Consider the following 25,869-nt stretch of genomic DNA (forward strand, 5'->3'; position numbering starts at 1 on the left):
CCAATCCTGGGCCTTGAACTCAGGACCTAATCTCTCTCCGAGCCTTTGTGCTCAAGCCACAGCAGCACTTCCAGCTTTTTCTGAGTAGTTTAAGTCTCATGGACATTTCTGCCCAGGCTGGCTTTGAACCGTGATTCTCAGGATCTCAGTCTCCTGAGTAGCTAGGATTATAGTTGTGAGCCACTGGTGCCCAGCTAACTAAATCTATTTTGAAGAGTTGTGGCTCAAGTGGTGGAGCACACATCTTGAATGAAAAAGCTAAGGCACAGCATCTAGAACCTGAGTTCAAGCTCCAGTCCAACACATTTTTTTTTCCAGTCCAACACATTTCACACACACAGATAAAAGAAATATCACAATAAAACCTCTTTATAGCTGGGAAAGTGGCTCAGTGGTAAAGTGCTTGCCTTGCATGCATGAGGCCCTGGGTTCAATTCCTCAACACCACAGATTCAGAAAAAGCTGGAAGTGGCGCTGTGACTCAAGTGGTAGTGTTAGCATTGAGCTGAAGAGCTGAGGGACAGCACCCAGGCCCAGAGTTCAAGCCCCATGACCAAAAAAACCCCCCCAAAACAACAAAAAAACCCCACCTCTTTATACAATATTCACTGAGATTTTTAAAAAAAGCAAATTCTTTAAATTCCAAATTTAAAAATCAACATCTGACCTTTTAACCAGATAAGCCTTGTGAAAGCAGCTCAGACCCCTTCTTTATGTAGCCCCCAGACCCAAATAGGAATCAGTTCTCCTTCCCCCAAACTCAAGCCGTTAACTACTTGTTTCTCGACTACATCCCCACTTCATTTGCAGTGTTTACTGAATCAAATTATTCTCACTGATCATAATACAGGTTTTTGAGTAGTACTGCTCAGAATACATGCACCTTATAAAGCTTTAGTTGGTAGACTAAGTTGCAAGATCTTTCCAATTATCATCCTGAGCCAAGTCCTCCTTGCTTTTATTTTAAAATAGGGATAATCGCAGTAGAATCTATGTCATAAGGTAGCTGAACAGATTGAGGGGACACTTAATGTAGGGAAGCCAAAGGGAAGCAAAGGGCCTAAAACAGTGGTAGGTGTTGGCTTTTCTAACTCATAATTTCTACCCCTGCCCTTGTCCCTAAATGTGCCCTATTTTTCTTGGCCACCATGCCTTCTTAGATAAGGGAAATCCCCACAAACTTTTTATAATGACTCAAAATCCTCAATGAATGCTTATTGACTTAATTATTTGAATAAAAAAGTTCTATTTCCTCATTATGCCCTTGCTCAGTGGAAGAGCACTTGCCAGTGTGTGTGAAGTCCTGGTGGGTTCAGTCTTCAACACTGAAAATTTAGGTTTCTCCTTTGAAGAAAAAAACTGCTTTCTAACCCTACAGGTGGTATCTCTTTCCACTTCTAAAGATAGCTCCTTAAAATACTTACAAATTCCTAAGTCTACAGAAGTCTCTTTTCCGTACCCTCTGCACCCTTCCATTAAGATGGTTTCCATTCCAAGAATTTTATCTGTTCATACTTGTTTTCCTAATCCCCAAATCCAAGTTTTTTTTTTTACCAGTCCTGGGGCTTGAACTCAGGGCCTGGGCATTGTCCCGAAGCTTCTTTTGCTCAAGGCTAGCACTCTACTACTTGTGCCACAATGCCACTTCTGGCTTTTTGTTTATATGGTATGAAGGAATTCAACCCAGGGCTTCACGCATGCTAGGCAAGCATTCTACCACTAAGTCACATCCCCAGCCCCTCAATCTCTTTAAACTTCATCTTCTATATATTTACAACTACTTTCCTGGGACTACTTGTTTCCCTTTTGAATAAAACCCCTAAATTATGGAGCCATCTCTCCAGCTTCCAGTGTTACAGTTTGGATGTGATGTTCTCCCATTAAAATGCCATATTCCCAAGTGGTGACGGTATAGACGGGTGACTAGATCATAAGGGTGCTAAAAGCCTTAATTTGGTTAGTTCCTATCTGAATGGAACCTAGCTGGAGGAAGCAGGTCAATAGGCATGCATTGTTTAGTATCCCTGGTACCAAATATTACAACCATCAGGTATTAAATGATTAACTGAATGCTGCCACCGGATACTTCTTTTTCTTTTTCTCACCAGTTGTCAGCCCTGAAGACCAGGCTATTCCAATAGGAAAGTTGAAGGTTTCCCTTCAAGCAGCTGCTGCCCTCCATGATGTTTACAAGGAGATGAATGAAGATTTATTTCCCTGAAGGAACAAGTGCTATTCCATTCTAAAATCTGAGGGGAGAAGTCTCTTATAAGTAACTTGCTATACTGTAAGTTTGGTTGACTGTGCTACCTAGTCTCTCTCAACATAATGATGAGACTTTTTGTAAAACTGTCTGGACTTCGAACACCTAGTACTGTTAATAGGTGAGACTTGCTTTTAGGAATGGAAAGTAAATAAAGTCACAAAAGGTGAATTTACAAAAACAAAACAAAAAAACCCAGTTTATTTATCTTTTAGTTTTTCCAAAATTGAAAATATCAAGTCCTACTGCTAAGGAGAAAACAAACAAACATAAAATCTGAGACCCCTCCCCACTTCTCTTAAAAGTCACAGAACATGGAAGTGCAGGGGCACAGGTGGGTGCTGAAAACAGCGGGGAAGGATGGCAGGATTAAAATTCCCCCAATACTTAAAAAAGATGTTCAACAGAAACTGTGATAAATATTGGACAATGCAGGACAAGGAAAAATAAGGAGCAGCAGTGCTCAGAGTCTGTGCTGTAGGTATGGTCTCCCTTCCTCTTCTCTTTGCTCATCAAGGTATTCTAGGCCCAAGGCATGTCTTTGCCTCTTCCAGATCTAAATATTGTCTCTTTTGAGCCTCCCTCTACATTTCACTTGAAGCACTTTGTGAGGCACAATTCTTCCTTAGACATATCAGAAAGGAGAGAGAGCAGTAATTTTGCCTTCTATAGTTACACCAAGCATGAATTTGTAAGGAGGAAAACAAGGAGCCAGGGAGTGTCACTGCTTCTTATGTCTTCCAAGGCAGCAGAAATACTTAGAATGTGCATGAGGCAAGAAACCAGGAAAACTCAAGATGAAGGCACCAGCCTTACTAGATTGTATAGTTGTATACAGGTCAAGTTGTATAGTTTACCACAATCATAAGCACATCTGAAGAACCTTTTCTCAAGTACTGCAAAGATGCAATGGAGAGAGACGTGAGGAAGGTCATGGCAGTAGGGTAGGATGGAGGACTGAACCTGCTGGTCAAGAACCTTGGTACAGGTAGTAAAGGATCACTATGTACCACTGTCTTGAAGATACAGTTTTGAGACACCAAAGATAAGATGTCAGAAGCCATCAATGTCCTGGCAGAAGGTGACAGGAAAAGAGGAATGAACGGTATTTATTAACAGTGGGAGCCTCTGCCCTTCTTCAAGAACACCTCCTCCCTTGCCATCTGAATGGGGCCATTGGCACATGTCCTGGTGGGCCTGGAATTCCCCGAGTAGATTGGTCCACACAAATGGCCCCCTAAACCCATAAACACAAATGGCAAAACTTCAAAAGAAACAAGGAAAAACACAGTTTCTATGTCATGAAAAATTTTCAGGAGTTGCCTGGAGGAAGAATGGAGATCAGGACCAAAGTTCAGATATTACTTCCTCTTTTTCTTGGGGGGTGCAGAACTGTGTCTGGAACCACGGTTAGAGCCTCGGCCTGAACTATGTACAGATGCCTTCCTCTTGCGGCTCATACTTCGACTCTGTTCTTCTTCTTCCTCATAACGACTTTCTCGGTCCGCTAAACAGAAGGCAGTGTCATTATTAATTTTAGTTAGCTAATATTACTGGATAGCATGAAATAAATATTATAATTTATTTATTCAGACTTTTGTCTGTGTGGGGCTTGAACCTAGGGCCTGGGCACTGTGTTCCTGAGCTCTTTTGCTCAAGGCTAACACTTTATCACTTTAAGCCACAGTGCCACTTCTGGTATTCTGGTGGTTATTTGGAGATATGTCTCATGGGGACTTTTCTGATCAGGCTGGTTTTAAACCAGGATCCTCATCTCAGCCTCTTGAATAGCTGGGATTACATGCCTGAGCAACCAGCGCTTAGCCAGATTTGAGTTTTAATCTTTACTAATTTGCTAGATATGTAAGCATTTCACCTTTCCGAATCTTAGTTTATTTAAAAGAAGGGGAATTACTTAAGGAACAGAAAACATAATTTGCCTGGAGTACCTATCATAATTTTTAGAATACAGCAAATATTTCCTTTTGTTTTGTCTGTTGTGGTGCTTGAACTCAGGGCCTGGGCACTATCCCTGAGCTCTTTTGCTCAAGGCTAGCACTCTACTACTTTGAGCCACAGTGCCCCTTCTGGTTTTTGAGCAGTTAATTGGAGATACAAGTCTCATGGACTTTCCTGCTTTGAACCTTGATCCTCAGAGCTCAGCCTCCTGAGCAGCTAGAATTACAGGCATGAACCACTAGTGCCTGGCAAATGTTTTCTTTTCATTTAAATTCCTTCCCAATCCTCTCCCCGTACTAGAACGAATTCAGGGTCTTGTGCTCACTTGACTCTGCTTCACCACTGGAGTTCTACCCCTTGAGAGCTATACCTCTAGTTAGGCTTTTTGCTGATTATTTTGGAGATAGAGCCTCTTGGACGTTTTACTGCCTGCTCAAAGTTGTTTCAAACCTCCACCTGCCAGGTCTTAGCCTCCTGGATAGCTAGGATTTCATGTGAGAGCAACAAGGGCCAGGTTTCATTTTAAACTTTATCTGGTGTTTGGTTTAAGAATAACTAGGTTAATACTGTAAGAACATTCTTAATCCAGGGTCTCATGATCATACATAGAGTACCTGAGTAGATAATCTAAGTAGCCAGTTAGGGGGAAGCCACACCCACATGAAGAGCATGTGCACATTCTAGGCTGTTTTCTTCCATCAATATAATATTAGCTGTGAAAATGGGTACTGTGGCTTAAGTGGTAGAGTACTAGCAAAAGAAGCTCAGGAACAGTGCTGAGACCCTGAGTTCAAGCTCCAGGACTGGCAAAAAACAAAACAAAACAAACAACAAAAAACCATAAAAAGGGCCAGGTACTGGTGGCTTACGCCTGTAATCCTAGCTACTTAGGAGGGGGAGATCTGAGGATTGCGGTTCAAAGCCAGCTTGAGCAGGAAAGTCCACGAGATTCTCATCTCTAATTAACCACCAGAAAACCGAAGTGGTATTGTGGCTCAAGTGGTAGGTAGAGTACTCACCTCAAGCTGAAGAGCTCAGAGACAATGCCCAGGCCCAGAGTTCAAGCCCTTTGACCAACAAAAAAACAAAAAGAACCCCCCTCAAAGAAACACCCCCCCCCATATAAGTAGAGCTGTGACTCCAAAGCACTTTTATGTGTTCTTTTGTTATTTTCATTAGTCAAACACTTTCCAGTATAGATGTGTGTTAGAAATTTGTACTTACATAAATGAATAAATAGATCACTTAGAACAAGAAATTTTCAAACCTTTTCGGGCTTCTTCTTCCAGTTCATCCCAATCCTTTCCACTCTCTTCTTCACTACCCAAAGATTCCTTGGAATAGTCTGGAATGACAGTGATTACAAATTAGTCATAACAAGAATGGGATGACAGAATTTTTCCCTTAGAGAAACTAGTTTCTATAAAATTCTTGGATTAAGGAAGCCCTGATAGTTTCTTTTTTCCTATGTAAGCAAACCTGATTCTTCTGCTTCTGAAGAATAATCTTCATCACTGTCTTCCTCCTCTTCTTCATAATCATCCTCTGAAGGATTAAAAGTCTCATCTTCGATCTCAGACTCTGAATCTCCATCCTCGGCATCACTCCCCTAGTTCATTTCAAAGAACATAATATAACTTTGAAAAAACAAAACAAAAATATATGCACCTTAACAAATTAATGAATTAATTTGACCCATTTTAGTACACCAAAACCAAACAAAAAAACATAAAAACCTCAGTGGCCAAGAGATAAAATGACTTGTATAGCTGAGCGCTGGTAGCTCATGAGTATAAGCCAAGATATTCAAGAGGTTAAGATCCAAAGGACTACAGCTAGAAGTCAGTCAGGCTGAAGGCATGGCTCAAGTGGTAGATTACCAGCTTAACAAGCGAGGCCTTAATACCAACCAAAAAAAAAAAAAGCATAAACTACTAATAATTTGGAGTTATTAGATCCTTGTGGAAAATTAATGACACACTTTGTAATAATGTACAATGCAAAGACGGGAGGACCTGTTTTTACTTATTTTTTAATATGCCCTAAATTATCATTTTTCTAAATAAGAGGAATTTTTATAGTTTCAAAGCATCTCTGTTAATGGCTACCAATGCCCAATTCATCATTGATCTACAAAAATAAACTGAAGAAACAAAACCAAGCTGTGTTTACAGCTTCGTTTAGTTGGTCTGGTCTTTTTTTTTTTTTTTTAAGGTAAACATAATGAATTTACTTGAAAATGAAAAAGTAAAGCTATGAAACAAAGTACTGAGACTCTCTATCAGGAGAGGGGTCAAAGAGGAGACTCTGGTTTGATCATTTTTATGCTACTTACATATTCTCCTAGTTGCCCAGAGTATAGCAGGCAACACTGATGAACAAAAAAGAAACCCCCACTCACGCACCTCACCCTCAGGTTCCAAAAAAGACCAGCCACCTTGCTCGAAGAAACCTTCAGGGTCATCAACAATGGTCTTCATGATTTTAGTCCAGTTTAGAGACTGCACTCCTTCTGTGTACTTTAGGTCACAGGAACTATAGTGATATAAAATGAAATCTGAATGCAATCTATATTTTCTAAGAATCTCTATTATCAACTTGATTATTAGCATCTTGGAAATGCAGATCATTTTGTAAAGGAGAATATTCTTCCCACTATGCCACCACAGCATGCCCAAAGACTGATATATCTGATCTCTCAGAACAAAAATTTAACCTTCATAACAGCACTTAACGCACTCTTCCTTCAACCAAATATGAGCTCATGCTCTCTCTTCCTGCTTATTGCGATTCTGGTCTTTATCAGTAGTCTTAAAATATAACCATACCTGTGATACTCATGTCAGCTCTGATCATTTATAATTAAGAAATAGGAATAATTTCCACCAGCCCTAGCTTCCTCTCTTTTCCTAGGTCTTGTTTCTATGACGAAAGATTTATAAAGACAGAAGCACATTTTTCTTTTTGTCAGCCCTAGGGCTTGAACTCAGTAGGCACTGTGACTGAGCTTCTTTTGCTCATGGCTAGCACTCTATACTTGAGCCACAGCACCACCTCCTGCCTTTTCTGTTTATGTGGTACTGAGGAATCAAATCCAGGGCTTCATGTATGCTAGCAAGCATAATACCACTAAACCACATTCCCAGCCCCAGGGCACATTTTTCTAAGTAAGTGCCAGCATTTATAAGATGTTCAAATGCTGCTACTAACTTCTATTGAAGACTGCTAAATTACAATGGGTGACTAAGGAGAGAGGACAAAAGAAATGACAACAGTAAAAGTAAAAAATAAAACTAGTGGAGCTGGGAAGGTGGCTCAGTGGTAGAGTGCTTCCCTTGCATGCGAGGCCCTGGGTTCGATTCCTCAGCACCACATAAGCAGAAAAAGGCCAGAAGTAGCCCTGTGGCTCAGGCGGTAGAGCTTAGTCTTGAGCTGAAGTGCTGAGGGACAGTGCCCAGGCCCAGAGTTCAGGCCCACAACCGACAAAAAAGAAAAACCAAAAAATTAAATAAATAAAACTAGCATAAAACTAATACAAGATTCATAGGTAGCAATCTACTTCAGGCAATATTGCATATACAATAAAACTTCTACTTCCAGCCATAACTGAGTAAATGAAGACCCATTCCATCTTATACAATTAGCCAAACAAAAAGGAAACAACAGTTTCCAGATATTGGATAAAAGGCAGAATAAAAATGTGGCCCTTGAAATATGGCAACAGAAGGATTTGCAATCCTTGGCTGTAGTAATAAAAAAACAGCTTGGTACTGGCACAAGAATAGGCCTAAGGACCAATGGAATAGAAGACTCAGAAATGAAGCCACAGACCTATTGCCACCTAATATTTGATAAGGGAGCCAAAGGCACAAGATGGAAGAAAAACAGCCTGTTCAAAAAATGGTGCTGGCAGATTTGGCCACACATGGGCAGAAAACTGAAGCTAGATCCTTATATATCACCCTGAACCAGAATCAATTACAAATGGATCAAAGACCTCAATTTAAGATCAGTTAACTTGAAAATATTACAGGAAGGGATAGGGCTCCTTGACACAGGTCCAAACTTAAGTAAAAATCCTGAATCACAACAAATCAAAGAAAGACTGGATAAATGGGACTGCATCAAACTGAAGAGATTAAGCATGGCAAAGGGCATAGCTAGTAAGATAAACAGAAAACCCACAGAATGGGAGATCTTTAGTAGTTATACACCAGACAAGGGCCTCATATCTAAAATATACTTAGAACTCAAAAAATTAAACCTCCCCACAACAAATCCTCAAAGAAACAACAACACAATTGATAAAAGGGCTAAAGACTCAGAGACTTCTCAGAAGAAGAATGACCAATAGACACATGAAGAGATATTCAACATGTCTGGCCATAAAAGATGTGCAAATTGAAACAATGAGATTCTACCTCACCCCAGATAGAATGGCCATTATCAAGAAAACTAACAATAAGACGCTGGTGAAGATATGGTCAAAAAAGGAAATGCTACTACATTGTTAGTGGGCATGTTCAACTACTCTGGAAAGCAGTATAGAGGTTCCTCAAAAAACTAAATAAACACAAAGCTTCACTATGATCCAGCATCCCATTCTGGAGGTGTAATGCACCACAAACCAGGCCACATTAAAGCCACCAGCACAACCATGTTCACTACAACAGTGTTTACCATAGCCAAGATATAGAACCAATCCAGATGCCCCTCAGTGGACAAAGGATCAAGAAAATATGATATAAATACACAATGGAATTCTATACTTCCATCAGAAAGAATGACATTGTCCCATTCCTAAGGAAACAAAGACTTAGAAAAATTTATAGTAAGTGAAGTAAGCTAGATTCAAAGAAACATAGCTTGCATTTGTAATAATTACAACATACCTATAAATCTACAAGTAAACTTAATGGATAGTAAAAGACAAAAAAATTACACTTGGACTCTATAAACATTCACACAGTGAGATGAAAGGAGGATATTCTTAGGAGAGGATCAAAGGGCTCAATAGTTATGTGCATATGATCATATAAAATGCCTATTGAACTCCAAGAAATGGAAATAAGAGTTTTTTTTACTTTGTGTTTTATTCTCACTGTTTTCCCCCTTTGTCACTGTTTTTTTAAAAATTTCTGTACCTTTTGTTTTGTATCTACCTTTATATGATTTGGGGGAGGGTAAGTGGAAGCAAAGAAATGGTGGGACAAAGGGCAAACTAATGCAGCAGTGATACTAGACACTATGTTGAAAATGAACTATACAAATTGTGGGGGAGGTGGGTGGGGAGGGAAGAAATGGAGAGGGTGAGGGGGAAGAGGTGACACAGTTCAAAAAGAATGTACTCATTACCTGATTTATGTAACAGTAGCCCCTCTTTACATCACCTTTACAATAAAAAAAAAAAAAAAAAAAGATTTGCTGCCCGGTGCCAGTAGCTCATGCCTATAATCCTAGCTACTCAGGAGGCTGAGATTTGAGGATTGTGGTTCAAAGCCAGCCTGGGCAGGAAAGTCCATGAGACTCTTATCTCCAATAAACCACTTAGAAAGCCAGAAGTGGCACTGTGGTTCAAGTGGTAGAGTGCTAGCCTTGAGCTGAAGAGTGGAAGGACAGCGGGCAGACCCATAGTTCAAGGCCCCATAGTTCATGACTGACAAAAGAAAGAACTGCTTCCTAATAGCATCATTCTCTGTGTGGAGTCAGTTCATAAGCTGCTTTGTAAAGGGGGAGAACTCAACCAGAACCTGATGATTTTCAGGAGCTGACAGAGGGTAGAATTTGAGGCTGCGACACCTAGAGTTTGTGGGGGCAGAATACCGGAATAAGGAGTTACATAGTTCTGGAAATCTATAGAAGGGTCTCTTCACAATCTGACTTGAAAACTGATCTATACACAGGGAAAATTAGGAGTAGGCAGAAAGCATGGGACAGCAGCATGCTAGGCCATTCCTAGATCTCACTCTAGTTTCCATGGAAAGTCCTAAAAACACAGAGGACATGGGGTACAGTCCTCAGAAGAGTATTACATCATTAGAGAGGCCAATTAGTTCTAGACTATTAAGAGTATTCTCAATTCACACTGACTTCTAAGAAAATGCTTTGAAATCAAAGAGAATCGAGTATGTATATATATCTATTGTTTATATTCTATAATAGAATCCAACCCTTAAAATTATATAACAAAATATAGCATCCAACAATGTGAAAGTACAATGTTTGGCAATGAATCAAATGATCAAGTATACAGAGAAGTGGAGAGAGAAAAAATACCACTAGCAACCCTTAACCAACAGAAACATACAGAAAACCCAAAGATGATAAAAATGGAAATAGCAAAGATTTTATCACTATTACAAACATGCTTTACAAGTTGAATGAAAAGGGAAACGAGCATGTTGAGAGAACCATAAAGTATTTTCAGATGGGTGCTGGTGGCTCATGACTATAATCCTAGCTACTTGGGAAGCTGAGATCTGAGGATCACAGCTTGAAGCTAGCCCGGGCAGAAAAGTCCCCATGAAACTCATCTCTAACTAACCCACTAAAAAACCAGAAGTGGGAAGTGGTGCTGTGGCTCAAGTTGTAGAGTGCTCACCCTGAGCTAAAAGAGCTCAGAGATAGCATCCAGGCTCACAGTTCAAGCCCCACGACCAACCAAAAAAAGAATTATACCTTATGGACTGGGAATGTGGCTTAGTGGTAGAGTGCTTGCCTACCATGCATGAAGTCCTGGGTTCAATTCCTCAATGCCATATAAACAGAAAAAGTTGGAAGTGGTACTGTGGCTCAACTGGTAAAAATGCTAGCCTTGAGCAAAAAGAATCTCAAGGACAGTACCCAGACCCTGAGTTCAAGCCCCAGGACTGGCAAAAAGAAAAAAGAAAAGAAAAGATAAACCAGAAGTAGAGCTGTGGCTCAAAGTGGCAGAGTGCTAGCTAGCTTTGAGCAAAAGAGCTCAGGGTCAGTGCCCAGGTCTTGAGTTTCAAGCCCCATCACGGACCCCAAAAAAAGTATTTTCATAGTCTCAGTGTGGGGGGATGTGAGGGTGAGCTAACGCTAAGGAAACAGCAAAAATATTTTAATATTGGCCAAAACATTTCACCATGTGAAAAAGTAAGCAGTTCAATGAACATCAAGAAGAATAAGCACAAAAAATAAAGCCCCTAATAATGAAAGTGCTAAAAACCAATAAATTCAAAACTATAAAGAAGTCAGTCTGAGGAAAAATGGACAAGAAGAGTAACAGATGTCTCATCAGAAACTGTGCAAGCAGAAGACAACTATGCTACATCTTTCAAGTACTAATAAGATAGAATATTAATCCTACATCCAGCAAAAACATCTTTCCAAATAAAAGTGAAATAAGGAATTATCAAATCTATTACTAGAAAATCTATATCTCAAGTGCTAAAGTAAAGGTATCAGGCAGAAGGAAACCTAGAACATACAGAAGCTTGGAAGTACAATGGAATGTAAATGTACCAATAAATTTAAAGATGTCCCTTATGTAAATTAATGTAATTGTAATGCATAATACATTCAAAGTAAATATGCAACAAAAGGGGCAATGGAAGTATAAGAGCTTTACCTTACTATCTGAAGCAGAATACAAGGTAAGTTGATATGTAAATGTAAACCTTTAAACTATCATTGGAGGACTGGGAATGTGGCTTAGTGGTAGAGTGCTTGCCTAGCACGCATGAAGCCCTGGGCTTGATTCCTCAGAAAAAGCTGGAAGTGGCGCTGTGGCTTAAGTGGTAAAGTGCTAGCCTTGGAAGCTCAGGGGCAGTGCTCAAGCCCTGAGATCAAGCCCAAGGACTGGCAAAAAAAATAAATAAAAAAAAAATATATGTAAACAAAACAAAGGGCAGAGCATAGTGGACTAGTATAAAGGTACTCCACAAGGAAGGCAATACAGAGGAAAGTAGCAATGAATAGATGGGAAAGACAGAAAGCAAATGGCAAGAGGGTGGTTTAAATCAACCATAATTGGTAAGTATATGAAATGCAAAAGGCCTATTTTCCACCTATTTAAACAGCATTTTAAACATTTTTCAAAATGGGTTAAAAAAGACCCAAATAATGTGCTTTCTTCAGGTAACACTGAAAGGTGGGGGTTGAAGGTATAGCTCAGTGGTAGAATATGCCTAGCACATGTCAAACCATAGCTTTGAACCTCAGCACCAATTAGAAACTAAGTGTTGAGGATGCTCACACACGGGTGGCTCATGCCTGTAATCTTAGCTACTCAGGAGGCTGAGACCTGAGAATCACAGTTAGGAGCCAGCCTGCACAGTAAAGCCTGTAAGACTCTTATTTCCAATAACTACCAAAAAAGCTAGAAGCTGTTTTGGCAGAGTAGTAGAGCCTGGCCTTGAGAACAAAAGCTCAGTGACAGTACCTAGGTCTTGAGTTCAAGCCCCAGGACTGGCACAAAAAAAGTGTTGAAGGTGGAGGAAAGGGACAAATGGAAACAGGAGATTTAGTATATTCAAAGTACTTGAATAATACTTGTTGTGAGACCCTCATATTACAAAGTATACTAATTAAAAAATAATCTTTTAAAAAGAATGCTAGTGAAAAGAAAGAAAAAGTATGTGCCATGCAAACACTGACCAACTTGAAGGGTTGGGAAGGTGGCTCAGTGGTAGAGTGTTTGCTTTGTACACATGAGGGCCTGGGTTTGATTCTTCAGCACCACATAAGCAGAAAAAGCCAGAAGTGGTGCTGTGGTAGAGTGGTAGAGTGCTTGCCTTGAGCTGAAGAGTTGAGGGACAGCGCCCAGGCCCAGACCCCATGACCGACAAAAAAAAAAAACAACTTGAAGTCCTATAGTAAGTAATACCATAGAGAGTAGGTTTTAAAACAAGGAATAAAGGTTGAATACATGTTTCAGATTTTGGAGGATTTCTATATAATGAAATACCTTTGGACAGGAGCCAAGTCTACACACAAAGTCTATCTACATTTTTGTTACTGTTGTTTTTGGTCATGGGGCTTGAACTCTGGGCTTGACTGCTGTCCCTGAGCACTTCAGCTCAATTAGTGCTCTACCACTTGAGCCATGGTGCCACTTCCAGTTTTTTGGTAGTTAAATGGAGATAAGAGTAATAGGGCTTGAACTCTGGGCCTGGGCATGATCCCTGAGCTCTAGCTCAAGATGAGTGCTTTACCACTTGGGCCACAGTACCACTTTGGGTTTTCTGGTGGTTTATTGGAGATAAAAGTCTCATGTTGGACTTTCCTGCCCAGGCTGGCTCTGAACTTCAATCCTCAGATCTCAAGCTCCTGAGTAGCTAGGATTAACAGGTGTGATCCACCAGCGCCCGGCTCTATCTACATTTTATATGCACCATTTATACACAGAACTTCAAAATATTTATATAAGACAATTTTAGTGTGCGTGCATTTCTGACTATCACATGAAGTCAGATGTGCAATTTTCCACTTGTGGAATCTTATTGGCAATCAAAAACTTCTAGGTTTTGAAACATTTTGGATTAGTCATACTTAACTAGTATTACCAGTAACAAGAAGTTTTTTTTAAAGTGATAAAGTGAAGCTGGGCTCTATAAGCTTGCCTATATTCCTTGTACTGAGGACATGAAAATGGTAAGATCACAGGTTCAAAGCCAACTAGGGCTATACTGGGAGAACTTGTTTCAAACAACCTAAGACTACAAACAAAAATCCTAGTGATGCATGGGTTAATTTGTCAAAAGGATTATAACAATCTTAAATGTATATGCACATGGGTAATAAACTTCAAAATATATGCAAGAACACATGCAGAAGTACAACAATAAGAAATAATTATAAGCACAAGATTTTTTTTTTTTTTTTGGTGCAGTCCCACAGCCTAGAGGGAGGGATAGAAAGACTTCAAGTTACTTCAAGTATATGAGATTTAAAATAACAAATCAAAATAAAAAGGCAGGGTCTTGATATGTTGTTGCCTGGGCCACTTTAGTCTCCCAAGTAGTGAATACTACACATACCACAGTACTCAGACACCCAAAGTTATTATGTGTAAAATAAATTTTATAAACAGGGTTTATGGAGTTAAATGAGCAGATTTACTTACTTCAACCATTCCTTGATAGGGTCAAGAGAGGCTACAGGAATGGCATTAATCATTGTCACTTTCTTGCTGTAGTCTTTGTAGACAATTACCATATCAAAGTTCTTTAGGTGAAACTGGACTCTCTCAAAATGGATCAGTTCTACTTCATCCAATGTCACTACAAAAGGTGGCTGTCAGATAGAAAGTGGATCATTATCAAGTCAATTTCTGCCCCCAAACACTAGTGTTTTCAAGATCTAAGTCACTAATTAAGCTTTTTTTGGAAGGAAGACAGCACATGGCATAGTACAAATGAAAAGATTAAAAATCTTCGCTCAATGAGAATACATTCAAAATACAATAAAAAAAAAAAAAAGAACAGGGTCTGGGAAGGTGGCTCAGTGATAAGAGTGCTTGCCTTGCATGCATGAAATCCTGGGTTCGATTCCTCAGCACCACATAAGCAGAAAAAGCTAGAAGTAGTGCTGTGGCTTAAAGGGCAGGGCACTAGCCTTGAGCTGAAGAACTTAGGGACAGTGCTCAGGCCTACAGTTCACGCCCCAGGACCGACAGGAAAAAACCAAAAAAACCAAAAAAAACCCAAAAACAAATAAAAACCCAAAAACCCAAAAAACTAAAACACTTTGAAACCATCATTTTGTTCAATGATCTTTTAAAAATTGGTTGGTCATGGGGCTTGAACTCAAGGACTAGGCACTATCCATGAGCTTTGTCCACTCAAGGCTAGCACTGTATCACTTTGAGCCACAGCACTACTTCTGGTTTTCTGGTGGTTCATTGTAGAGAAGAGTCTCACAGACTCCTGTGAGCTGGCTTTGAACCAGGATCCTCAAATCTCAGTCTCCTGGGTAGCTAGGATTACATGCGTGAACCATCAGCACCCAGTTCAATGACCTTTTCTAAATATAAGCAAAGTACTGAACATGAAAATCAGATTAATTAGGATCATAACATCTGCCCTCCTGCTTTTCTCTAATAATTTCTTACTAAAGAGTAAAAGGTGCCAGGCGCCCGTGGCTCACGCTTGGAATCCTAGCTACTTAGGAGGCTGAGATCTGAGAATTGTGGTTCAAAGCCAGGCTGGGCAGGAAAGTCTGTGGGACTTTAATCTCCAATTAACCAACAGAAACCGGAAATGGTGCTGTGGCTCAAGTGGTAGAGTGCTCACTTTGAGCCAAAGAGTTCAGGGACAGTGCCCAGGCATAGAGTTCAAGCCCCACAACCAATGAAAGAAAGAAAGAAAGAAAGAAAAGAAAGAAAGGAAAGAAAGAAAGAAAGAAAGAGAAAAGGAAAGAGAGAAAGAGAGAGGGAGGGAGAGAGAGAAAGAGAAAGAAAAAGGAAGAAAAAGGGGGCTGGGAAGGTGGCTCAGTGGTAGAGCACTTGCCTTGCATGCCTGAGGCCCTGGGTTCGATTCCTCAGCACCACATAAGCAAAAAGAAAAAAGCTGGAAGTGGCGCTGTGGCTCAAGTGGTAGAGCGCTAGCCTTGAGCTGAAGAGTTGAGGGACAGCGCCCAGGCCCAGAGTTCAGGCCCCACGACCGGACTCCAAAAAAAAAAAGAAAAAGGAAGAAAAAAAAAAAAAGGAAGGAAAGAAGGAGAAAGAGAAAGGAAGGAAGGAAGGAAAGAAAGGAGAGAGAGAAAGAAAGAGAGAGAGAGAGTGAAAGGGTTAGAGTATGTAGTTATTTGGGAGAGCATGTACTTTGCACACACTAATCTCTGGATCCAATCTCTTCCAGTACATCAATCATAAAAATAAAAGGAAGCCAGAAATACTCACCCATTCTGTAGCATTTACCAGTGCGCTACTAGTGGGCTGCAGGAGGCAGGTACTCCTATAGGGAGCTCCATTAAATCTGAAAGAGAATAAGAAGTTAAAAAAAATGGGTTCTTCACAAACAGAAGTGCTATTGCCACAAACATCTTCCCTCAGCTCATGCCAAACATAGCCCCTTCAGGCCCACTGGGGGCTCATCTCCAAGAGGAGCAAGCCTCTAAGTTTTAGACTCTCTCACAAACCCTTAATATTTTCAAGGGGGAAGAGATGCCTCCAAGAATATTACAGGGAGAAAAAAAGGATGCAAAGTTATATATAAATTCTTATTAAAGAAAGCATAATCCATTTCCTACCAGGTAAAGCAGGGAAACTTCATGTCAAAAAGAAGATGAAGTATGTTACCCCAAGTCCCTAAAAGGCACTTCAAATTCCAGTTCCTCCTTTGTTAGAGCCTCTACTTTCTCAATGAAATTTTTAAAGGCTGTTTTCAGTTTGTGCCTCATTTCTCTTTCCATCTGTTGACGAAAAAATAGTATTTACAGTTACCATATTACTTTTAATAGTACTTCTATCAAAAGTTCTAAGTGCTAAAGTCATTTCTTGGAAGTATAATACTCATGTGTATATATCCTATACTATGCTATTAACGGTCAGGTCAATCCATACACCTAAGTTTAATTCATAAGTCATGTTGCAATTCTGTTAGTACCTCAGCAGATATCTGCACAAATAGATTCAAGACTATAAAAAAGTAATTTCTGTCTCTGTGTGGTGTTACACCTTTGTAACCCCAGCTAGTTGCAAGACGAGGGTATGGGGATCTTAAATTCCAGGCCAGTCTGGGAAAAACAATGGCTCCCACCTCTATCTTCAAATTGATTGTGTTATTACTGTTAGAAAGCACCCTGACTTTTTTTGCATGCACAGGTAGATAGATGTTGGAGAAACAGCCCCAAAAGCTGGTGTCAGCAGGCTGGCAATTCATGTTCTTTCTTTTTGAACAGATGCAAAATCTGATTTGATTTTGTAACCAGAAACTTACAAAGATATGGAGAGCAGTATCTTAAGCAATATTGATTAATGTATACCAGTTCTCTAGAAAAATTTGAAATTTTGGTTCCTCTTAACAGATCCGCTCCTCAAGACAGAATTACTTTGGTGCTTTTCCTGGAGACTGACAAGGCTTAAGTAATCCTAAGAAAGTTTGGGAGCAGATCCAGGTCACAAATAAATCCCTTTGAGGTGAAAAGGAAGGTAATGTGGAAAGCTCAAAACATGACCAATTAAATGAAATGCTTGTTTCTGGAATGTATTCGAAAAAAAAAAACAATAAAAAGGAGCATTTGTCACATATCTTTAAAACAATAAAAAATAAAAAAAAGCAGCTCAAATGGTAGAGTGCTTTTAGTGTGAGATTCTTGTTCAATCTCCAGTTCTGCAAAAAAACACCAACCAACCATTCAATTCCTGAGCTTAGATTTTGACCTAATCCTACTTATTACCCTGGAAATAGAATACTGCATATCTCAGACCTGCTCAGCATAGAGATCATCTCGGTCATGCATATGTTGATGTTTCCCCAAATCAGTGGTGATCTCTCCAACTTCTGTGTAGAACTGCACATCTGTGTGCCGCTTCTTCCCAAACATGATGGCATTCTGATGGCATAAAGCAGATAAAAGCATGAATAAAGTCTGAAGACATAGGCCCCCTAATATTTAAAGAAGTAAGATACAATATACAAAACATGAATTTAAAATTCAACCATCTAGCTGGGCACTGGTGGTTCACTGTAATCCTATCTATTAAGGAGGCTGAGATCTGAGGATCACAGTTTGCAGCCAACTCAGGCAGAAAAGTCCATGAGACTCTTATCTCCAATAAACTAGTTAGAAAAAGTCAGAAATGGTGCTGTGACTCAATTGGTAGAGTGCTAGCAATGAGCACAAAGAAGCTCAAGGACAGTGCCCAACCCCGAGTTCATGCCCCAGTACTGGCAAAACAACAACAAAAAACCCCAACCATTTTTGGTGTTATAAACAATAATATTTGATAATGTGAAAGAATATACATTTAAAAAAGTATTCCTATTCATTAGAACACTTTAAAGAATATGTTGATAGTTTTAGCTGAAGCAAAACAGATCAGACTTTATATTCTTTGGTCATTATCACACAAAAGAGACATATATGCCTATCACTGTCAATTTTTTTTTTTTGGGGGGGGGAGGGGAGTTGGTGGTGGGGCTTGAACTCTGGGCGCTGTTCTGCAGCTCTTCAGGTCAAGGCTAGCACTCTACCATGTGAGCCAGAGCACCACTTCCATTTTCTGAGTGGTTTATTGGAGGTAAGAGTCTCACAGAGTTTCTTGCCCAGGCTGGCTTTGAACCGTGATACTCAGATCTCAGCCTCCTGAGTAGCCAGGCTTACAGGCGTGAGCCACCGGTGCCCGGCTCAGTCAATTTTTCAAACTTTCCTTTCCTTTGTGCCAACATGGGACTTGAACTCAGGGCCTGGGTGCTGTCCTTAGCTTTTTCGCTTAAAGCTAGTGCACTATCACTTGAGTCATAGCTCTACTTCTGGCTTTTTGGTAGTTCACTGGAGATAAGACTTTCCTACACTTTTCTGCCCAAGCTGACTTCAAATCACAATCCTGATTTCAGGCTCCTGAGAAGCTAGGATTACAGAAGTAAGCCACCAGCACCTGGATATTCTAATGTCTTAATGATTTTTATATGATAGATGATGGTTTTCATAATTATTTTATATAAAAGCTGAAAAAAATCAAGTTGGTTTTTTTTGGGGGTCAGTTGTGGGGCTTGAACTCTGGGCCTGAGCACTGTCCCTTATCTCTTCACCTCAAGGTTAGCACTCTACCACTTGAGCCACAGCGCCACTTCTGGTTGTCTTGTGGTTAATTGGAGATAAGATTCTCACAGACTTTCCTTGGCCTGGGCTGGCTTTGAACCGTGATCCTCAGATCTCAGCCTCCTAAGTAGCTAGGATTTACAGGCATGAGCTACCAGCACCCAGCTTAAAATCAAGGTTTTGTTTTCCTCAAGAATTCATAATCATACACAGTTAAGTATAAAGTTCACCTTGAGGTGAAAGTGCAAAACAATAATCATTTCTCCATCACAGGGCTGGAACAAAGCATGCTTAATATTATTGTACAGAATATCCACTTTGTCTCCTCGAACAGATGTGAAGCGGAAACCTGGGGAGAAGAATGAAATAGCTAAGTACCAAGCAGCATCATTAGGTTAGGCCAAAGGCACAGTATTTTTTCTAATGAATTTGAACAGGGTCAGAACACGAACTGTATAGAGCTCACTTTCCTTCTAGCCATACAGCACTGTCAGTATATCATCTGATCCAACAAATGGGGTCCTGAACAGAGACATTCAGGGACTTTAGATATCATTTGTACATACCATTGACATGGGCCTCTAGTGAGCCTTGCATCCTCTTTTGGGCAATGTTTGGGCGAATGTACAGATCTTTTAGTTTAGGATTACTCCGGTTTAGATTGATCACTAGGGAATCTTGCTTCACAATACCCTAGACAGTAAGGAAGTTAATGTGAGTGTTCATATATCTTTACATGTACCCCCTCCCCAAACATGTGGCCTTTTGTACAAGGTATTTTGTCTGTGTTCAGGCTCACCTCCTTTTCTTTCTCTTCTGCTTCTCGGGTCTTATAACGTTTCTGTACTTCTTTTATAATTCGGAAAGCATTCTGAAGGTTCAAGGCTGGTACCGTCTGTTCCCCAGGAGCCTTCATATTTGAAGCACGGTATGTACTGTAGAAAAGGGAAGCATTTACAGAGCTTTATGAAGGTCAGGTGACCTGTACCCACTACCAGTTTATGACTGGCTTGATGTCTCTTACAAAAAACATACCACTAAATGTGAGAATGCTTGGAAAGCTGAACAAAACAATCTCCCCTTTCTTCTTCCTTAAATGGAGAATATTATAAATAGCTAATACGCTGTGGTAAAGAAAAATCACTTATTTTTCAAATCTTGTATAATATTGTTGTATTATTCTATTCTACTCCATGAAGAAAAAAATCCAACATGGCACCCATTTTCTTATTTGAGGGTACTTTTGCAAAATAAATATAGGAAGTATACAATTTTTTCATGAGGATTCTACCTTAGGGTCCATCTACCAAAGAGTTACAAGTCAGAATGTAATCCTAAACAAGTGCTACTCAGGAAGCTTTGTTATTTACTATACGGAGTGAAGCATAGAGAATGACATGTTTCCGAGATTACTAATCCAGCCAGCAAAGATTTGTGGACAGCTGTTTTCCAGGAACTCACATTTCCTTGACAAAGGTGGCTTCAGGGTTAGGAAAGATGTTGCCCTCATTCCTGCCCAGAGCACTGCCTGGGCAGTAGAAGTTGATTCGTAAATAAGTATAATCTCCTTCCACGGACATACTTATATTCTGTTCAAAGAAAGAGAAAGCCCACAAAAATAAGCAAGTCTTTTTTCTAGATAGGTTAGTATTCATAAAAGTTCTAGCCAGGAGTTGGCTCTTGCCTAAAATCCTACCTACTCAGGAGGCTGAGACCTGAAGATCATGGTTTAAAGCCAGCCCAGGCAGGAAAACCCGTGAAACTTTTATCTCCAAAAACTAGAAGTGACACTGTGGCTCAAGTGGTAGAGTGCTAGCCTTGAGCTAAAGGACAGCACCTAGGCCTCGAGTTCAAGCCCCACAACCAAAAAATTAAAAAATTCTAAAAGGTTTAGTATTTTTAAGAGGTTAACCTGTAAATAAACATTTTTAGCTTATTTTTGAAATTTCACCAAATGCCTATTTGGCAAAAGAAGTGCTGAATTCCCCAAGTATCCTGTGCTATATGACTGCAGACTAATGCTTAAGTAAAATTCAAGAAAAGAGAGGCAAGTTGTTTCCAAAATAAAAAAAACTGAAAACTTGAAGGGAAAGAAAATGAGAGGCGATACCATGAAAGAGCAAAAAAATCAGTAAACTGAAAAGTATACACGAGGAGCAGAGTGGGAGAGATGGTACAGATTATTTATAGTAAGCCCAACTACTATTTTATAGTTTGGATGAAACTTGATGAAATCAACATAGTACCTTGATTGTGGCAATGTGAAAAGGTGTTGCAATGCCAAACACTGGCATTATTACAGTCTCATATTTCTTATCGATATAGATCTTCATTTCCCGAATATGTGGTTCCTTAGGCATCAGAGATGGGTTTTTGTACGACACATTAGATTTGCGAGCTCTGGAGTGGGATTGAAAAAAAAGAGGGGCGAAGGGCTCAGATGGATGGCGCAGAGTGAAAAGGGGCAGCCCTGATCAAGAAGTACTGGACACGCTAATGGCATGTTAAATTGTAACCCCACGGAACAGCCTTTTGAAGTTCAGAAAAGAATTTAAAAAAACAACACACTGCCATGGTCACACATAAGTTGAAGAACAATCCCACAACTCAACGCTAACTCTTACTTCTGAATCTGCTGTTCTCCCTTCTGTTCAGTCAATCGCCTCTTTGCTTCTTCATTGAGTTGAGCTGCCAATTCTTTCTGATGTGCTCTTCTCTTCTCTTCTGCAGTCATTTCATTCTAGTGAATGAAGAACCCAAGTTATCAGAACATATATCATGACAGATATATATCATGACAGATAAGAGAAAAAATAATCTGAAGCAGTAAACTGACTCGGGTTCTTTCTGTAAGCAGTGCTGCCCGAGAACCTCTTCCCAAAAGATCCTCTGCTTCATCTTTTTCTTCCTCCTCCTCTTCATCATCTTCATTCTGTGGGAAAAAGTCATGATCAAATTATTTAACTCTATTAGCCAATCTTGTAAAATGTCTTCACCATACTGAAATTGCTATCCGACTTAATTTTCTTCTTCTTACCTTTAGAAAAATCCCCACATTCTTTACTTTTTTCTTGACAGAAGTAAGAACTGTGGCTGGGCCATCCTAGAACAAAAAGGACATAGATGTCAAATTTAAACAAACCACTTTCCCTTACGGAGGTTTGAACTCAGGGCCTTGAGCTTACTAGCTTGGTATAATATAATTGATCTTCACTTGCAGCCATTTTTCATTGTTTATTTTCAGATAGGGTTTCCCTTTGTCTAAGCCATGATCCACCAACTATAGGCACCTACAATAGGCTTCCTACAATCACTGGGTTCATACTACTGCACCCAGAAATGTGTCTTGTCCATTTTTTACCCAGGCTGGCCTGCCAAGTAGCTAGGATTCTAGGTTTGATCCACCAGCTTTTATCTTTAACATAGTACATATAGCTGGGTAATACTCTCAAATCTATTGGATTTGAAAATGAACAAATTTAGCTTTTATCTAATCTATCATTAAGAACTATAGGAGCCGGGCGCTGGTGGCTCATGCCTGTAACCCTAGCTACTCAGGAGGCTGAGATCTGAGGATCTCGGTTCAAAGCCAGCCCGGGCAAGAAAGTCTGTGAAACTCTTATCTCCAGTAAATCACAAGAAAACTGGAAATGGCGTTGTAGCTCAAGTGGTTAGAGCACTAGCCTCCAGCTGAAGAGCTGAGGGACAGTGCTCAGGCCCAGAGTTCAAGCCCCATGACCAACAACAACAAAAAAAAGAACTATAGGAAATCTAATCTATCATTAAGAACTAAAGGAAAGTAATTTTGTTAACCACTATACAACTAATACTTCTTCTCAATCAGGGGCTCTAATTTGGAAAGCAGTATTTAGGCAGGTTGTGTTGATCTAAAACCTGCCTACTTTCTAGCTCAGTTAAATCTGATGTTATTGAACTGGTAACAGATTAAATAAGCAAACTCTTATAGACAGATATAGTTGTTGCATAGGCCTGAAGAGAGGAGGAAATGTGAGTACTGCTACTGAGTTCAGGGTTTCTTTCTGAGGTATAGAAGGTGGTTAAATTATGAATGCCTAACTGTGAATATAGAAAATTACTAAATTGCTGGGTGCCAATGGCTCATGCTTGTAATTCTAGCTACTCAGGAGGTTGAGATCTGATGATCGCAGTTGCAAGCCAGCCGGGGCAGGAAAGTCTGTGAGACCCTTACCTCCAATTAACCACCAGAAAACTAGAAATGGTGCTGTGACTCAAAGTTGTAGAGCACTAGCTTTGAGCAAAAAAGCTCAGTGACAGTGCCTAGGCTCTGAGTTTAAGCCCCACAACCTCCAAAAATAAAATAACTAAATTGTATGTTAAAACTGTCCACCATGGATGAATTATATGGTATATGAAATCCAGCTCAATAAATCTGTCATTAAAACATTAGTTTCTTTATTAGAATTCCTGATATCACTATCAAGGTTTTAACAGCTTGATTTAATTCATTGTTTTATGCCTTGGCTACAATCTCTAGATGCATTTTATCAGTCTATCTTATGGACCTCTCCCCTAAACAAAGACAGAAATACCCCAGAATCCAAAATGTAGTTAAAAGTCAATTTATGAAAATAGAACACACCTCATCCACAAGTACCGTGTCACCAATGAACAGGGCATAGGTTTTCTCTTCTGGCTTTTTCCCTTCCTTGTTAGTCAGGTCTGAGAATCCTAAATTGATGCTGAAAACCATTCCTAAAACAGCAAAAGAGGAATTAGTCTGATAGAAAAGAATCCAAATTCAAATAGAAGAGGAAAGCCAAAGGAAATCACTAGTAAACCTTTATTTTTGGCATGTATGTTAAACTTACCTTTCTTTAGTTTGTACTGATTTTTACTATTTATTACCAGAGAACCTTCACGGAATTCAATTCCCATTCCAAATCTGAAAAGAAAAAAGAAATGTCAGCAATAGGCTACAAGATCTCTAACATGAGTCAAATGTAATAACATTTATTTCAATTTTCAAGATAAAAACAGGCAAACATGTTGAAGTGAAGTCAATGAAGCAGAGGTTCCAAAGATTAAAGATCTACCTAGCCTTTAAATATGTTGTATAATCCTAGGTTGAAAAATAATTTTTTAATAAAGTATCTCTGTACTATTTACCATAATGATTTCTTATATACACACTAGAAAAAAAATAGAAAAACTTTTTTTCCCAGCTCATTTATCTACACTTTTTTTTTTTGGTGCCAGTCCTGGGGCTTCAACTCAGGGCCAAGAATTGTCCCAGAGCCTCTCTGTGCTCAAGTCTAGTGCTCTTAATAATTGAGCTACAGTGCCACTTCGGGCTTTTTCTGTTTATGTTGTACTGGGGAATTGAACCTAGGGTTTTATGCATGCTAGGCAAGCACTCTACCACTATGTCACATTCCCAGTCCAAACACTTAAATTTTCATCTACTATGAAATCAAGTAGAGTTTTCCTATATAAATTTTATCACAACGCTAAGGGGCACATTACCAAGAGAGCAACAACTGAATTAAGACAGATAATTTTTAGAGGACTATGACTCACAAGATTTAGTATCATGAAAAAAGTCTAGAAAATAATTATATACCCCAACTGGTTTTCAGCTAGACTGTCTAAAGCTTTGTTTCTCCAAGTATTAACTGTTTTGTAACCTGTTAATTGGGAATTCTATGTTCAATGGCCAAATACATTTGAAAAACATTAGAATAAATAAAATTCATTTTTAAATGAATAAAACAGCAGGCCATCTCATACTATTTAATTTGCAAACAGGAACTAATTGTGACCTTGGAATACTCATTTGGCTAGAACACACTACACAGGTCTAGCAAATCTGTATCTCACTCACGTGAGAGGGGGCATAAATATATAACATCTTCTCGGAGAATACCATGTGCTTGGCATACATGTAAGTTGCTGGGCTCCAAACACTGGGAAAACCCAACAGTCTAAGAATAGAGATATGACTATTGCCGACCATGAAAACAGAACAATTACAACACAAATCACAACATACCCTAAGTTTTTAGTAATCTTGTTAAGAAGCTCTGGCTTCTGCTTTTTAACCATATCCATGACAGCATTATATACATCACATATTTTCACACCTAATAAGAACACAGAAAGGGAACATTAAAGTATCTTTCAGAGGAAACCAACAAAAAGCACTGTTTAAGCACATTATTTTCACCCATAAAGTTCCGTGAAGCAGTTTCTTTTTTGTTATTGTTGTTGCCAGTGCTGGGGCTTGAACTCAGGGCTTGGGCACAGTCCCTGAGCTTCTCTTTGACTTAAGACCAGCATGCTACCACTTAAGCTACATCACCACTTCCAGCCTTTTCTGTTTATGTGGTGCTGAGGAATTGAACCCAGGGCTTCATGCATGCTAAGCACTCTACCACTAGGTGACATTCCTAGCCTCGAAGCAGTGTTTCTTAAAGTATGGACTGAGAAATGTAGTGTCAGAGCTGGGCTCTGGTGGCTCACGCCTGTAATCCTAGCTACTCAGAAGGCTGAGATCTGAAGATCAACGTTCAAAGCCAGCCCAGGCAGGAATGTCCATGAGATTCTTATCTCCAACAAACCACCAGAAAACTGGAAGTGGTGCTATGGCTCAAGTGGTAAAGAGCTAGCTTTGAGCTGAGGAGCTGAGGGACAGTGCCCAGACTGAGTTCAAGCCCCATGACTCACAAAAAAGAAAAAAAAAGAAATGCAGTGTCAGAGGCTGGGAAGGTGGCTCAGTGGTAGAGGGCTTGTCTCACATGCATGAAGCCCTGGGTTCAATTCCTCAGCACCACATAAACAAAAAGCTGGAAGTGGTGCTGTGGCTCAAGTGGTAGAGCTCTAGCCTTGAGCTTAAGAGCGCAGGGAGAGCACCCAGGCCCGGAATTCAAGCCACAAGA

At 39.8% G+C, this 25,869-nt stretch overlaps 2 protein-coding genes across 2 annotated transcripts in view; one reads left to right on the forward strand and one right to left on the reverse strand.

Annotated features, from left to right (window-relative positions):
* Rpgrip1 (RPGR interacting protein 1) overlaps positions 1-2,498 on the forward strand; it is a 69,546-nt gene extending 67,048 nt beyond the window's left edge. Inside the window, exon 27 of the mRNA XM_042679757.1 lies at positions 2,109-2,498. Coding sequence (XP_042535691.1) covers positions 2,109-2,221 — 113 coding nt within the window. The 3' untranslated portion in view covers positions 2,222-2,498. The remainder of the gene's footprint in view (positions 1-2,108) is intronic.
* The window catches only part of Supt16h (SPT16 homolog, facilitates chromatin remodeling subunit), a 45,037-nt gene continuing 21,598 nt past the window's right edge, over positions 2,431-25,869 (reverse strand). Inside the window, exons 8-26 of the mRNA XM_042679750.1 lie at positions 24,984-25,074; positions 23,803-23,876; positions 23,574-23,686; positions 21,990-22,055; positions 21,789-21,884; positions 21,577-21,692; positions 21,199-21,352; positions 20,414-20,541; positions 19,752-19,887; positions 19,519-19,645; positions 19,183-19,301; positions 17,618-17,743; positions 16,488-16,600; positions 16,089-16,164; positions 14,313-14,482; positions 6,628-6,757; positions 5,702-5,831; positions 5,490-5,567; positions 2,431-3,770 (exon numbers count right to left, since the gene is read on the reverse strand). Coding sequence (XP_042535684.1) covers positions 3,625-3,770; positions 5,490-5,567; positions 5,702-5,831; positions 6,628-6,757; positions 14,313-14,482; positions 16,089-16,164; positions 16,488-16,600; positions 17,618-17,743; positions 19,183-19,301; positions 19,519-19,645; positions 19,752-19,887; positions 20,414-20,541; positions 21,199-21,352; positions 21,577-21,692; positions 21,789-21,884; positions 21,990-22,055; positions 23,574-23,686; positions 23,803-23,876; positions 24,984-25,074 — 2,189 coding nt within the window. The 3' untranslated portion in view covers positions 2,431-3,624. The remainder of the gene's footprint in view (positions 3,771-5,489; positions 5,568-5,701; positions 5,832-6,627; positions 6,758-14,312; positions 14,483-16,088; positions 16,165-16,487; positions 16,601-17,617; positions 17,744-19,182; positions 19,302-19,518; positions 19,646-19,751; positions 19,888-20,413; positions 20,542-21,198; positions 21,353-21,576; positions 21,693-21,788; positions 21,885-21,989; positions 22,056-23,573; positions 23,687-23,802; positions 23,877-24,983; positions 25,075-25,869) is intronic.

The sequence above is a fragment of the Dipodomys spectabilis genome, unplaced genomic scaffold (assembly GCF_019054845.1).
Source record: "Dipodomys spectabilis isolate Male_0828 unplaced genomic scaffold, ASM1905484v1 ptg000054l, whole genome shotgun sequence".
In the NCBI taxonomy this organism is placed as follows: domain Eukaryota; kingdom Metazoa; phylum Chordata; class Mammalia; order Rodentia; family Heteromyidae; genus Dipodomys; species Dipodomys spectabilis.